The sequence below is a fragment of the Squalius cephalus genome (assembly GCF_949319135.1).
Source record: "Squalius cephalus genome assembly, chromosome: 14".
Lineage (NCBI taxonomy): Eukaryota > Metazoa > Chordata > Actinopteri > Cypriniformes > Leuciscidae > Squalius > Squalius cephalus.
Genome location: NC_137135.1, coordinates 14,325,554 through 14,341,462, shown reverse-complemented (window position 1 = coordinate 14,341,462; position 15,909 = coordinate 14,325,554). Strand labels below are relative to the sequence as shown.

Below are 15,909 nucleotides of genomic sequence, written 5' to 3'. Positions count from 1 at the left end.
TATCAGATGTTCATGACTCGAATATGACGGCTGATACAGATGATTTACAGGAGCAGCATTCACTCACTTAGACAGACGTTGTCTGTGAAATAGTTCAGGAAGTCGTTGCACTGATCTCTCAGATTCCCGCTGGCTGAACACGAGCACCAGGGAGACACATTGGATGTGGAGTTGTCCACGTAGTTTGGGGTGATTGAACTGCCTGCAATACCAAACGGCCTGTGTGAGCATGGTGACTTTTGTGATTTCCATTAACATGATCAGTACACAAAACAGCATATATATATATATATATATACACACACAATTTTATATATATACACTATATCCATTTCCATAAACATAATGAATTTATACTGTACAAACTGTATATTCTATCCCCGAACAAGAACCCTAATCACAGTCCTGACAGAAAACGTTCAGCATTTTTACATTAAAAAAAAGAAAAAAAAAAAGAAAGAAAGAACATAATTTAGTATGATTTAATAGCTACTTTCCTCATGGGGACCAAAACATTCAGATTTTTATTCCTGACAAATTTTATTGGTCTCCTGCATTCAATTTTATTCCTCTCCTGCATTCAACATGTTGACTATAAGAAATGATAGTTTGCTTGTCATCTTAATTTACCATATATATATATATATATATATGAAAATATAAATACACAGTATACATATAAAATAATATGTATTCTAATTGTATGTATTATACATTTCGAAATCAAATTTCCTGTCAAAAGTATGTTTGCAGAATAAAACATTTTTGTTTAAAAAAGAGATTTATTTATAGTGGATTCTGTTTGCTCAATATATATCAAATGAGCGTGAAGCAGAGCTAAACAAACAAAAAGGGTTTATGTAACAAAAAGCCTCGTAAAAAAATATTGCTTTCAATGTTTTATTGGGAAGTGAAATCAGTCTCTCCATGACTTTGAAAGTGCCTGGGTAGTTTTATAGTCTCTCACCACAGACACACAGGTGTCCCTGTGTTTCTTTGAGCAAGGGAATAACAAAGGTATTATACTCTAAATTAATTACACAAGCCTTGCTCTGTTTTAATGGACATGAAAAAGAAACACATGAACATCCTTTGCCATACTGACTTGCAGACCAATTATAGAATACACGTTTAAACGACTTGCCTATCAGTCCAGTGTAAGCAATAAGACATGCTGCATAGTTTCCCTGCTTGCAGCCGCTGGCAGACTGCTCTTCTGGCTGGCAGTCGTACTGAAACTGGGCCAAACGAGACCTGAAGAACAAGCACAACTGTTATGTATGGACAGCAGCCAAGTACACAGAAACATCCTAATAAGTGTGTCAGCCATACTGACATACTCATGAAGACGATCACCAACATGGTCTCAATCTGCTTCACAACTGGTTTCACTTCACAATTTTAATTTCAACTGGACATCAAATGGCATCCCAAAACAGAAACAAAATTTTGTCACATACTCAAGTAAAAACAATATGGGCAGCATTTTCCCCCACTTTTAGACTTGATTTTTCATAATTCACAATTTTACAGCATTTTACAGCAAGTTTCCCCCTTTTTATCCATGACACTGCCAGCGACCTGCGACCAACCAGTTGGTTTAAATGCCAACATCATGACAACGACTTTGATAAATAGTCATCATCAGAATCATTGCGTGCTGCTTTTCTTGACATTATTCACTAAGACATCTGAGTCAGGTTAATCAGTTATTGGAAGAGAAAAAATGCTACCTCACAACCAAATATTATTTTTCAAAGCTAAACTAATTAGATCCTCTCTTTAATACCAATGAATCATCAACAGATGGTTTTCTTTCTGTTATTTATAGTGATAGACAGAAAAGCAATGCCTGTAACACTGCTGTATACTACTTGAGGATCCACATTTACAGTCAATAAAGTCTTGATGAAGGGATTGAATCTGACTTCATCTAACTTGCACTGGTCAATGTTTAATGCAAAATTATGGGGTTTTATCTGGCACGGTTTTACCAGCCTAACTTCTAAAACATTCTCATAGCTTTAATTTGTCTGTCCGGTGGCCATTTATGCAGACATGCATTACAAGGAATGAGAAGAAAAGCTCTTTTCTTTTCGGCAGTAATACGTGAGTACTCTCTTTTCTCTAGACAGCTATGGAAAAGCCAAGGCTTTCTTTGGCCTGAGAAAAGAGTGCAAGCAAGGTGAGTTTTTTAATCCCGCCGCCCACATGGTACGTGGCTGTCCAAGCCCAAAGAGAGGAGAGGCCTCCGCAACTGACCTGCAAACATAGTCGGCCTTACAGATCCTCATCTGGGAGAGGCAGCTGGGTTTATCTTCTCCCTCATAGGAGCAGCCTGGCACAATGGTCTGTCGCCGTCTCTCCGAACAGGCCATGTCGCTGCAAGGGCAGAACAGCAGCTCGTGGGTGTACTCCGGAGGCACGCGGTCGAAGAACCGCCGCAAGGCTTTGTTGCACCTTGATTGGTTACACAAACCCGACTTGGTGGATGGCTTGATGCATGTTGACACGTACTCTGTGCGCAGTTTCTGGCACACATCATCGATGTTGCAAGCTTTGGCCGCATCCAGGCAGCGGTTCACTGTTGTCATACCGACCTCAGAATCTGTGGAGAATTCAAATGTTTCTCAAATTCAATCTTTACGACTGACTGAAGTGATAAAATCAGGTCTGTTTGGACACACAGTGTAGTTAATATCCAGTTAGTCTCATCCTCATAGTATCAACCAAAATTCTGATGACAAAATTGGTTTTCTGTACAGCCAGTCGAGGAGAATAAATTATTTTTGCCACATTTTTTATTACTGTGCTATGATTCATTTTCAGATAGATTTGCTCCTAAGCACCAAGTAAAACAAAAACAAACTTGGGTTGGTTGTTTTACGTGTCAGTCAGAGAGTCTCTACCTGTCTAAATGGGTGGTTATTTGCCGGAATAGGCTGCAATGTGGACAAGACTTTACACCACCAAAGGTTCAAAAGTTTTGGGGGGGGGGGGTGGTTGTAATTAGGATGAAATCACATTCCAGTTATGCTGCGGAAATCAGAAAGCCAAATCGTCACCACCTTTTCCCCCTCCAGACCTGGCCCTGGTTGTAGTCGGGACCAGAGTCCAAGCCGAGACCTGATAGAGTCAGAGTCAAGAAGAAGAGGGTCGAGTCCAAGGCAAGACAAAGACCTGAAGAGGGTCTGAATGATTCAGACAGTGTGGGTGCTTTCACACTTGATTCAATTGCTTGGTCTGAGTTTGATTGCTCCCCCCACTCCCTGCTACCATTAGATTGTGTTCACATGGTATATTTGGGTCCAAACCGCTGTACATTTCTGTCATTAAAGTGGCAGCTGTTTACCCCTGTTGCTATGTAATAACAAAGCAGGAGAAGGCTGAAAGTTGCTTGCCTCACTTTTATACTTTGGTTTTTGAACGCTTGGTTTTGGTCCAAAAGAATCTGTACAGAATAGCTCTTGCATCTTATGTGGCGCAAATGTACTACAAAAGTATGCAGGAGTCTATTTCTCCTCTGCTTGCAGTGCGTCAGTCACACTTGTCAGGAATGTGAGTGAGAACACCCACAAACACACAGTTTTACAGAATCATACATCATTAAAGGCACACTTTGTAATTTTTCGCCACTATAGAGGTTGTTTATTCAAAACAAAGACGTAGCTTGATGACGCTTAAATCAAGAAAACGAGATTTAAACAAAAAGACTAACTGTGTTGAGCTGTATAACAATGATTCATTTTCTGTCAATGAATATATCCAAATAGTTGCTCACCTGTCTAATAAAACACATAATATATTAAAGCGTCTTTGGTGTTTCCATGGTTTCTACAAAATATAACCGGAAATCGAGGGTAACGCAGGTATGAAGTCATTGATAGGCAACACACGGACATGGTCCGTGTCCTGGTTAAAACTGCTTATTTCTCTGGATTTAAACATTCTTAGAAACATTTGGGATAATGTAAGTACACAAATCAACAAAAAATATAACATTGTTCTAGTGTTTTTTGAATATTTTGATCCAAAAGTCTTACATAGTGTGCCTTTAAAACTTCACTTCTACAATTTAGTACAATTGTGTAATATCAGCAGCGACCCGTACCAGAGTTCACATGAACTAACACCCCAGACCACCTTTCTGAAGCGGACTCGGAAGTTTGGAAAACTGTTCATCGAAAGTTCTAGCACTCAAAGCCCAAATGCTCCCGAGTTCACGATAAGACGAAGATCATGAAAATATGGTCTTGGAGATTAGTCCCATCTCATCAGGTCTCAAATATTATAACACAGGTCAAAGCTTTAGCTAAATAATGTTCAGTATAGACATATGACAAGAGGAAGAAAAGATGATGTGATGTCCATCATGACATTTTGACTCATGAGGTGAATCAGACAGCATAAGTATCACCATACAGCGGCACAGAGTGAGTGGAGATGAGTGGCCGTTTTCAATTCACAAGGTGTTGTGGGACTAAAAATGGAGAGGAGCAAATGGGGAAAGCGTCAAAACAGTGAGAAACTTTGTATTTAAATGAGAGTTGAAGAATGTGGGCTGACAGCCAATCTCTGTGAGGCTTTTTGCTGCTCAGCCTACAAACAACTAAATGGATTTGAGACGGATACATCAAAACATCAGACTTCAATGGTTCTTTGTAGCACCTTGTTCTTCTTATCAAGACCAATTTTGGCTGGATCAGTCTTCTGGTGCTATAAGGTTCTATTGAGATAGTTCTATGGAAAGTTCTTGATGTTAAATTAGGCTCATTAAATCAGTGTTTTGATTTTGGGTCTTTTTGTTTTCTATATTTTTATTTATTTTTTACTTATATTTATTTAGTTTTAGTAACACTGCCTAGGCTGTAAAACTGCAACAGCATTTTAGTGTCATGTTAAAAGTAAAAAAAAAAAAAAAAGTAATATTGGTTTCACTTTTTTTGATGGTCCCTTTAACACATTCTGTTGACTAGAAGTAGCGTTGCACCTACATGTCTACTAACTTAGGGTGTTCGTCGAGTATTAGTAGACGGGTAGGGTTGGGGTTAGAATGAGTTGACGTACTTGCAAAGTTACTTATAGTCAGTAGAATGTATGTTGAGCACCACAGCATCACAATTAAGTGTTTAAGATATTAAGCAGACAGTCTACTAATACTCTACTGAGAGTTAGTTGACATGTAGTTGCAAAGTTACTTATAGTCAACAGAATGTTCAAAAGTGACCATCAAAATAAAAAGTTACCGTAATATTTTGAGAATAAAACTGTAATAATTGCGATTTAAGTTTTGAGAATAAAATGTTTTGAAAAGAGTTAAAATTATGAGAATGAAGCATGTAGTTAACGTTTACTGTTTTAATCTCTTAATGATATGACTTCATCTGTACAATTTTGATTTTATTCATTTTGATTCATCATGATTCTCTAAATCTTAGATGTTTGATTTTTGTTTTTACAAAGTGCTGAAACTTCTGCTTTTGGTTGTAACTGGAAACTTTATTTGTAAGATTGTTGGGTTACTAGATGTTCTGTGGCTATCACCTTTGCACATTTCACAAGTTCACACTTACATATAATCAGATTAGGTTGTGTAAAGTAAAGGTTATGCGTATTTGGCATGCTGTCCGATGGGGAGGGCTCTGAGGTCGGAATTTGGCTGAACCCAGACTATTTCCCCATCCCAGGCTGGGATAGGAACATAGGAGTGAGGAGATGGGGTGGTGGAGGGATGCTGGAAAACTGTTGTGGGACAGAGGTAAGTCTGCTGTATATATACCACGTCGCGCTAATTAAAATGATTATCTGAACGTGCTCCTTCTGAACTTTGTTAATAAAACAATGTTGTGAAATACAGGGGTAATGTAGGAGGTTCAGACAACTCAAATAAACAGACTACTCTGAGGCCAAACTCATTACGACCAAAGGAAATGCCTCTTGATGTGAAAGGAGATGGAGCAAAATAAAAGGAATGCTGTTAAAGCGTCATTTTAGCATTCCGATCAACATCATCAAACAGAATGGTCTGCATCCTGATGTTAATGCAAAAGCACAGTAAATAACTAAGGCTGAGGTCAGTAAAACCTGAGGAAAATGAAAATAAGCAGCTCACTCTGGCTCTCGAAATCTCTCTCTAATTTCATTGCGATTAATAATCACAGAAGAGCCAACGATGTCTATCCACATCATTCAGATAAAAGCTTTGTTGATTCTTACAGAGATGATGAAAAATCCAGTCCAGACACAAAGCTTCAACAAGCAAACTGAGAATCTATGACTAATTTCCACAGGACAGCTGAGCAAAAACAAGGGTATAACTAAAGGAGATGACAGTGAAAACAAGTTTCAGAGCAACGCTAATACACAACGACTGAGACTGTCGCACACCAGAGACACATTTACACTGCTAACACATGTGCTAATAAGATGTTCTGGGAACCATGACATTTGAAGTGAATATTATTGTACTAGGTGTGTTAGTGTGTGTGTGTGTTTTTTTAATTATTATTTCTAACTATGACTTTTTGTTAAATAAGTCTGTTTCTAATCCCTGAGCTCCCTTCTAGTCAGTCACAATACAAAGAGGATCTAGATAAAGACACATACATTGAAATGAAATGTTTGAAATATTCAAGCATTGGCTATGATTACACACACTGCAATAAGTGTTTCTTCCTTCACATATATACGTCAAGGTTTTACAAACGTTGTTTCTTTTACATTCTTTTTCACAAACGCTCATGCTTTTTCAATAAAGAGCATTTTCATATGTTAGTATATCTTTGTTATATAAGTTTTGCATTACTAAAGCGTTATTTTAAAAGCCAGGTTGTGCAGTAGATTGCCATATTGTATTAAATAGATCTTACCTGCGGTGATGGAGGCCAGACGGACAAAGTCATAGCCTTTCTGCACTGCTTCATATGGATAGTTCTCTACCAGGTTAAGCCCTGCAAGAACAAACATTTTGTTTCAGAAATGAAATCCTATATTGAATGTTTTATAGAGAACAATATATTTCATGGGATCATGTGGAGTCCAGCAACCAGATCCATCCAGTCCTAACCAGTGTGACGTGATAGCAGTTGTTAGAACATCCCACAATTTACCAATACGCCACCGCTACGACAGCCATTCAAAAGTTGCTGTGTATTCTGACAAATCTAAAACTTTCTATAACCAATATAGAAACTTGAAATATTTAATTATATCACAGTAGATGTTTTGTCTGTGATTTTTAAAGGGCTCTTAAAAGTGTGAAATGGGTTTCTATTTTTACCATCTACATACCAGTGAGATTTCACTCTGGGCTAGACGTGGCAAGAAATGCATCAAGAAACCAGGCAACCGACAAAATGTCCTGTTGCGGAACTTGCGGTTGGTTAGGATATCAACTTCGATTACATTTTTACGAGATTTTATCGATTGGCGCTTTATTGTGTTGCGCCTGGCTAGAACATTGTGTTTAATGTACATTTTCCATTCTGTCGTTGACAGCTTTAAGAATTCAACATATAAATGACTGCTGCATACCAGTGTAGTTCACACTTCATCAGGGCAGGTCAAGTTACTCAATACTGAATATGTGTTGTTAGGCAGTCATATGTCATATTTTAATTTGTTCATGCTTGTGATGCCTATACCATGACAATTTCTGAGTTATATGTTTTTGAAGCTTTGTTTCAATAAACAGTTGGGGATAGGATTAGGGTTAGGTTATATACACTTATCCTATTATGCCTGCTAGACTGTGTGATTATTAAAAATCAGGCTGTATGACATGGATCTAATAGACATGTATGTAGACTGTACGATGATGACACCTATTGAATTGTAGGCTACGCCACAAGTTAATATAGAAGAATAAAACGTCATCAGCATGGCAATTGGTGAAATGGGTTGAAATGCGCTGAAAAAAGGAGGATGTGAAAGAGGAGAATATGGACGCGGTCATGGCTAGGGAAAAGAGGCCAACTTGGCATGCCAATTTTGCAAATGGAGCTTGAGGTAAGTGGTTTTATATTTTAGCGCCATGTCAGGTTAATCAATATGCCATTTCATGTTGCATTTTTATTGGCTAATCAGTAGCAGTAACACTGTGAGGCGATTATGCTAAATTTATGACACTGTCAGAAAATTATCGCAGGCTATCTTTGGTTGCAAGACCGTGACAACAGCCGTCTTTGAACCTCTCTAATGTACAGTACGACTTAGGACCACCGTTTAGAGGCCAGGACCGAAATCGCCATGATTGGTCATCTTTCCGGGCATAAATAAAATTAAAGCATTAAATTGACCAAAAGTGACCGGAAAAACTTTTACATTGTTTCAAAAGATTTCTTTTTTTTTTTTTTTTTTTAGATGATGTTCTTTTTAACTTTCCAATCATCAAAGAATCCTGAAAAAATGTTATAATGTATAAATGTATATAAAGATATTAAGCAGATTCTGATGAATCATTTGACTCTGAAGACTGGAGTAATGATGATGAAAATTCAGCTTTACCGTCACATGAATGAATTACACTTTAAAACATATTCAAATAGAAAACAATTATTTTAAATTGTAAAAATATTACACAATATTACTGTTTTTAATGCATTAAAAAAACACCTCAGTGAGAATAAGACACTTCCTTTAAACTTTTTCCGAAATAGTTTACTTTCTCAAGGGTGACCTCAAGACATTTAAATACGAAGAAAGGTATTGTTGTGTTACTCACCATGCATTCCAGATTGGTGGAGGCTCCAATATATGCTGAGACAGTTTTTCTCTCTCTTCATGCCTCGTCTGCACTGGCAGCCGTGCAGAGGGCTGGACAACAGCGCAGAGACAGCATTTGCACACTGACTGCGGGCCCCAGGGCCGAGTTTCATGCTGCCGTTCCCGGCAACGCATTGGCGAAGGGTCCGAAGGCGCGGGCTGCAGGTCTCATCACTGGAACAGGTGTCTCCCGCTATAAGACAGTCTCTCCCCGCAGAAAGCAGTACCTGCAAAGCTAAAGGATATGGGCTAAATTTAATAAGGAAGGGATCTGGTTTTGCCCGATGTGGTTTACTAAATGCATAGTGTACTTTACTGATATCATTAGGAGAGCAAACAACCAACATTGAAATATCCATCTTCTCAAGTTTAAGTAGCTGGTAAGTGGTACTGGAGCAACATAAACAGTGGCCACCAGACAAAAACATCTCCATTTCCACACAAAACACCTATCAAATAACCATCAGGTTTCACAGGCTACCCTCAAACACCTGCACTTCATTAGATACAATCACATCCCATCTGCCGTTCAAATGTAATTATTCACTAACTACAGCCTGCTGATCCGGGTTTGTATATTTGGTAACACTTTAGAATACTGTTCCTTCATTAATGAATAATTACACAGGAACAAACGAGTAACAAATTATTAACATTCTAGTAACTACTATTAACTAACAAGAAACTCTGATTAACAAATTAGTAAGTAATAGCGCTCAGATGAATGTAGTAGTTCACTATTAGCTAATCAAGAACTACTATTTTTTTCATACCTCCCAGAGAACTACTATCTACAGGTTCATAATTAACATGAATAATGCATAATTTATAATAAAAGGTAATGGTAACCCACTAGTAATGACTCAAGTATAACTACATCATTCTAAAGGAATTACTAATTATTTGGATCAGTATTCTAAAGTGAAAAACATGATAACTACCTAATATTGACTGAAGTCATTGTAAGCTTTTGAGATTTTTGTAAGATTTTGAATAGCAATTCCTTCCAATGGATTTGGTAACACTTTAGTAATTACTAGTGTGTTCCCATGATCTTCACTTTAGAATACTGATCCAAATAATTAGTAGTTCCGTTAGAAAGATGTAGAAACACTTGATTCATTACTATTCAAAAACTTACAAAAGCCTTAAAAGCTACAGTGACTTCAGTCAATATTAGGTTGTTATCATGTTTTTCACTTTAGAATACTGATCCAAATTATTAGTAGTTCCTTTAGAAGGATGTAGTAACACTTGATTCATTACTAATGGGCTACCATTACCTTATATTAAACATTGTGCATTATAAATATTTATTAACCTGTATATAGTAGTTCTTATAGTCTTCAGTGAGGTATGAAAAATAGTAGTTATTGATTAGCTAATAGTGAACTACCACATCCGACTGAGCGCTATTACTTACTAATTCGTTAATCAGAGTTTCTTGTTAGTAAATAGTAGTTACTAGAGTGTTACTAATGCATTACTCATTTGTTCCTGTGTAGTTATTCATTAATGAAGGAACAGTATTCTAAAGAGTTACCGTATATTTATATGTATGCTTTTGTTTAATTATGTAAACCCTTTGTTAATTGTATTTACTTGAATTGTATATTGACATGCATATGCTGTATTTGTTAAATGAATAAACTGTCTGGATTGAGAAGTATAACTTTGATACATACAGCACTAAAATAGTCCATTTTAATTGCAGAAAAGTTAGGAAAAATGCCTGACAAACATGTGATTGTGATACATTTGGGACATAAATATTCAAAATATTTTGAATTAAAATATTATTCAAATTTAGGTACGCATGGTAGATTTTTAGCCAATTACCGACATCTATTTTGCATGAGCAAACACATTTGCTTTTATTTTATACATCATACTGTATATTACTTGGGAAAATCAAAATGACTTTGCAATTTGAGGTCAGTAACACGATAAGCTTCTAATACTGGAGATGTAACTTGGCATTGCTAAAAGAGTCAGAATGAATGCATTTAAATAAAAGAATAGATGTGATGTGACACATTTCCTGAAATGACATACAGACAGATACATAAAATATTCTTCAGGTTGCAACACCATCTGTTAATTCCCTGATTAAATTCAATGAGAAAGTGCTCTGAACTAAATTCAAACAAAATGAGAAAATACATTATTTCATCATCTAACAGATTCATGCATGTGCTAGTGCTTTGGACAAATGACAACGTCAAATAAGAAGTAAAATCACAACCACATTTTTGGATCGAAAAGCAAATTAACAGCTCACTGTTGAAAAGCATCATTGCATGTCTTTGACATGGCTTTTCATCCATATGTGTGCTTGTCGGTGATAGCCTGATGTTTTTCAACCTCGGTCGGGAATAGCAGAACCTGTGGGCTGGTATTTTGTACCCAAAAAACTCAAAGGCTCTCTGACAGATGCAACCATATGCAGAGAGTTTTGTGGAGGCAGGGAAGGCAATGTATCATGACTACAGACATGAGAATAAATCAACATGACAGCAGGCAAAATGAGACTTTCTATATCTTATTAGAGCATTGTTCAACATTAGTGCCTGAGCTGGATTAGGGGAGGAATAGTCTTAAAAAAAAAAAAAAAAACCCAACCCAGCCACAGTTTGATCAAACCAAACACAACGAGACAATTCATTACTTCAATTAAACAATCCTGTCCTCTCCTTCCACCAGGCTAGGACGCATATTAATGAGGGACGCTACTTTCTTAACTTTAGTTCCTGATGCATGTGTAATTTATTCCTTTTCATTGTTTATTCGAGATTTACATTAACGACTGGAAATTGTGGCCATGAGGGAGACGTGTTTGAACTAATTCATATGGGAGTGAAGTAAAAAGCTTGTTTGTTAAGCCCTGAACAATTGGCCCTTGAGACTGGCTTCTGTAATGTGTGATGATCATTTCTGCTCTAATGACTAGAACTGCACGCCGTGATGAATGTCATATTTTTTCCTCATTACACAAAAATCTGACACTCATTAAGATCGAGTTTGGTATAGTTACACAGCGCAGTGTGTGTGTAAGGCTATATAACTGTTTATGGTTCTTCTTCAAATGACGCAGTTTCTTTGAGATACTCTGTAAAATCTTGTGGTGAACAGAACATTTCAGGGCCCAGTTTATGGCCGGGCCCTTCTCTTTCCGAAACAGTGGACAAAGGTTTGCTACATTTTGATTGGAAATTGGTGGACTAACACAAACAAACTGTCCAACGCCATCAGATAAAGATGCTAGGACAACAGCCAGACACCTCTTAGAGAGCAAGAAGAAGACCTCTGGTACCAAGCCGGGAAGGACAGGACTTGGTCCACATGCAGATTCTGCCCTTCACCCATCTAGAGACTAATTCCTAAGGTTTAGGCCTGTGACTGCCATAAGAATTCCTCAGGATCAGCAGTAGTGGGTGAAACAAAGAGAGATCCATGCAAATCCATTCATAACTATGTTGGGAAACCTTAAAACTGATGCAAACTACACACATACATTTCATATTTATTCTGAGAAATAAGAATTCTCACTGGCAGCTATTTGTATTGCAACATCTTACACAAATTCAGCTGTTAATGTACAAATTAATAAATGCATGACAGTTCAATCTTTTTTTAGTTTGGACTCTTTTTGTTTAGAATATTGCCCATGGTATTCTGGTCGTGGTTTGGAAAGTGTGAAATGCATTGGTAGAACTTTAAAGACACTTTAAAGACTTCTAACTGTGTGCTTTATGCAAATGAGTTCCACAGGGGAAAGAAAGGCGGGCCACACTGTGTGTGTCCCTCTGATACCAGCAGCCAACCACAGCACTGGAATGGAGAAGCGCCAAATTGCATTCTCCTCCTCATTGGAAAAAGGTTAAAGGTATCCATATTTTCAACAGACACTTCTCGTTCTGAGTCCCGGCCAGCGAAGGAGAGACAGAAACATATCCACCAAGTTCTGGGTCTCAGTCCTGTAAGGGAAGAGACTGTAACAGATACACCGCACAGTTTTGAGACACCGGTTCATCCTGAGAGACAACAACAGATTCCATGATCTGGATCTACTACAGCTTGTGAGGCAGCAAAAGATACGACCACGTTCTGAGCCTCCAGTATGGGAGGAAAGAGACATTAACAAACATTACGTTCTGAGTCTTTGTTCAGCGAGACTGTATCAACTACAGCACGTCCCGAGTCTCCATGCCAGAGAGACAAAATTGAACAAGTTTTGAGTGTCTGGCCCAGAGAGGCAGAAGACAAACAGACATTTGCAACAAGGTTAAGCTCAGGAGAGCAAATCTTCACTTCAAGATTCCTTCATCTGCGTGTTTATTTGTTTGGTGCATAATCAGGTTCTTCACTTTAGTTTCAGAGAAACAGCAGTTTATCTTTCCATAACGTAACTCTGCCATAGCCACGCCCAACTTAATCACTTGTATTTTATGCGTCTCATGCACTTTATTCCTTTATCATTCATGGTATTCAGTTGTGTTAAGTTATTTTTGTGTATCTTTTGGTAATAAAATATATTTTATTACACTTATGTCTTCCTTTTGCTGATAATACAGTAAGAGGCTCGACAAGCTAACAATCTCACCAATCTTTCAGATAAATCAGCTGACCAACTCCTTCTAGTTTACATTTAATTAATAGCAATGCATATACAGTATTACTTAATCAATTAATCTGACAGACTCTTTATTAATTGCTGATGCAGTAATCATTAATGAATGGTTCAGATCTTCATGAGTCATACATTAACTCCAAATTATCTGTGTATATGTTTGTGCAGAAGAAGGAATATGAGTGATAAACAACAACAACAACAACAACAACAACAAAGCTGCACATTTCTGATTTTAAACATCCCTACCACAGCTGCAGGCAACACAGCTTAACATATTTTTAACCTGAAACACTTCAAGACCCTATGTGTTCGAATAAATAAATGAAGAAAAACAATTTCAACAAAGATGTTTTCTGAAGAAACTAAAACGTTGTGTGTATTATTGAATAAAGGCTGTGTTTCATTCAATATTTGTCCTTGACAGTCTTGCAGTCCTGCAGGCCATGCAGTATTTCCAATATGTTCTCTGCCTGTCAGGTTCCAGTGAATGCCTATTCATGCAATCTCTTTTCAGATGCTTAGGTAGGTGAGTGGAGAGAGATGTGTGAAGGTGAAAATATGGCGTTAGTCATAACATATAATGTAATCTAATACTATTCGTTAGCTAACATGACATTTTGTCTTGAAATGAATGTCGTATTCTTGAATGCTGACAGTGACAGTATTGAACATTCCCTACTCAAGTTTAAATACAGACAAATGTGATATGAGATTTGAGAGCTTTGCCAGAGGGCAAGATTTTCAAAATACTAAAAATCATCAGAAAAATCATCTTCAGAAGACTTGGAGTCATATAAACTACTTTTATGGTGCTTTTGCCTTCTTTAAAGGGGTCATATAGCCTAATGGTACATGCACTTTTACAAGTTGATTGTACTGAAATGTGTGTTGGCAGTGCCTGTACACAACCATCATATAATGATAAAAATCCATCCAGTGGTCTTTTTTTAATCTCCTTATATGTTTTCCCCCGTCTCAAATCGAGCCGTCTGACCGTGTGACGTCACACGGTCGGATGCCCCTCCCACGATTGTTAATTGACAGCAGCGTTTCAACACAGACCCGCCCTGAGCGAGCTGTCATAGTCCGCCATTGTTGATACGCTGGAGCAGAATTGCGTCTAAGCGATTGTGGTGTTCTGTTCTTGGGCGTAATAACGAACACAGCAGTCATTTTGATGTTCCTAAATCCGAACCGCTGAAGACGCAGTGGCTGAGTTTTGTTTTCGAAGGGAATATTCCCCACAATCAACGTCAATGCTCTCATGTTATCGCGAATCATTTCACACACCAGACTGCTTTATAAACGAGGGTCAGTATAAAGCTGGTTTTGCTAAGAAGCTTCTCCTGAAAAAAGGATCGGTACCAACTATTCGTGTTCCTGCTGCACCTTCAGAAAAAGAAGTGAGTGTAACGTTTTATTAACCTTTATATTAATCTTTGCAAATCGCTTGCACGCTTCACGATGAACGCGACAAAGGTTTACACTCAGGGTACATAACGGCATGTTTTCTATGTACAACGTTCTCAACATAATTCATAATCCCAAGTTTATAATGAACAACGCATTATGGTTATTGTGTTATTACAAACTGTGTACGCACAGAACAATACTCTTACAATACTAATGAGAATTTTTAATTAAAGTGTATTACAAACTTTTCATTTAGACCCTAAAGAATCATAATAACTTGTACAAAAATGGCATTATATGACCCCTTTAAAATAAGTCAGGGCTTAACCAGGACCTTGTATACTCACAGTCTTCATATAGCATTTATTTATCTTGTAATTCGCAATGACAATGTCATATTAGTGTTAAAAACCTGCTAAAGCTTAAGCAGAAGCCTAACATCACTGCAACCACAAAACCTTCAAATTTAACTATAAAATACAAAGCCATTATAAGGTTTACAGTTAGGTACAGATACAGGTAATTCAGCCAATCAAAAACACCCATCAAGTTCTACAGTCACTTCTCTTTTAGTTCATAATTGTCATTCACGGCACATCAAAGCCTGTGGGCTTTCAACCAGCAAATCATAGCTTTTTGCTTCTGTATTTTTGTACACATGCACAAACACACTAACAAACACACAATCTCTTTTAAGCAGCTGGTGCCCTGTCCATTGTGAAAAGTGAGAGGCAAAATTGCACAGCGGGAGTTCTATTGGTCTAAAAATGATAACCTGTTGTTCAGAAACCCCTAAGTGGGCATGTTGTTGTAAAGATGAATGGAACAATTGTACAGTCTGTGTCCACCCCAATCCTGATAATTATTGTCCCAAATCCGCATGGGCTCATTGACCAATATCTGATCCAATCTGACAAGGGAGTTATTGATCAAGTCTGATTTCACGACTCAAAGTTTTAAAAGACTATAACATTCACTATTTTCACTTACTCAACGGACTTCTTTAAAAGTTACGTGTAATTCAGGGATTTTGGCAATTTGGAAATCATCTTGCACCAATGTTTACAGCAGGCAACTAAAACACAGTACGAGCCGTCATG

General features: G+C 37.5%; 2 protein-coding genes across 3 annotated transcripts in view; both read right to left on the bottom strand.

Annotated features, from left to right (window-relative positions):
- Positions 1–15,909, bottom strand: part of sowahab (sosondowah ankyrin repeat domain family member Ab) — a 394,094-nt gene that overhangs the window by 252,002 nt on the left and 126,183 nt on the right. The gene's annotated exons all lie outside the window — the stretch shown is intronic.
- Positions 1–15,909, bottom strand: part of gfra4b (GDNF family receptor alpha 4b) — a 68,534-nt gene that overhangs the window by 4,556 nt on the left and 48,069 nt on the right. Inside the window, exons 2-6 of one of the 2 annotated variants that reach the window (XM_079893519.1) lie at positions 8,723–8,998; positions 6,870–6,950; positions 2,263–2,608; positions 1,145–1,254; positions 68–202 (exon numbers count right to left, since the gene is read on the bottom strand). In XM_079893519.1, the coding sequence (XP_079749645.1) occupies positions 68–202; positions 1,145–1,254; positions 2,263–2,608; positions 6,870–6,950; positions 8,723–8,998 (948 nt within the window). Of the gene's footprint in view, positions 1–67; positions 203–1,140; positions 1,255–2,262; positions 2,609–6,869; positions 6,951–8,722; positions 8,999–15,909 lie in introns of both variants that reach the window. The other variant, XM_079893518.1, reaches the window with a different exon arrangement.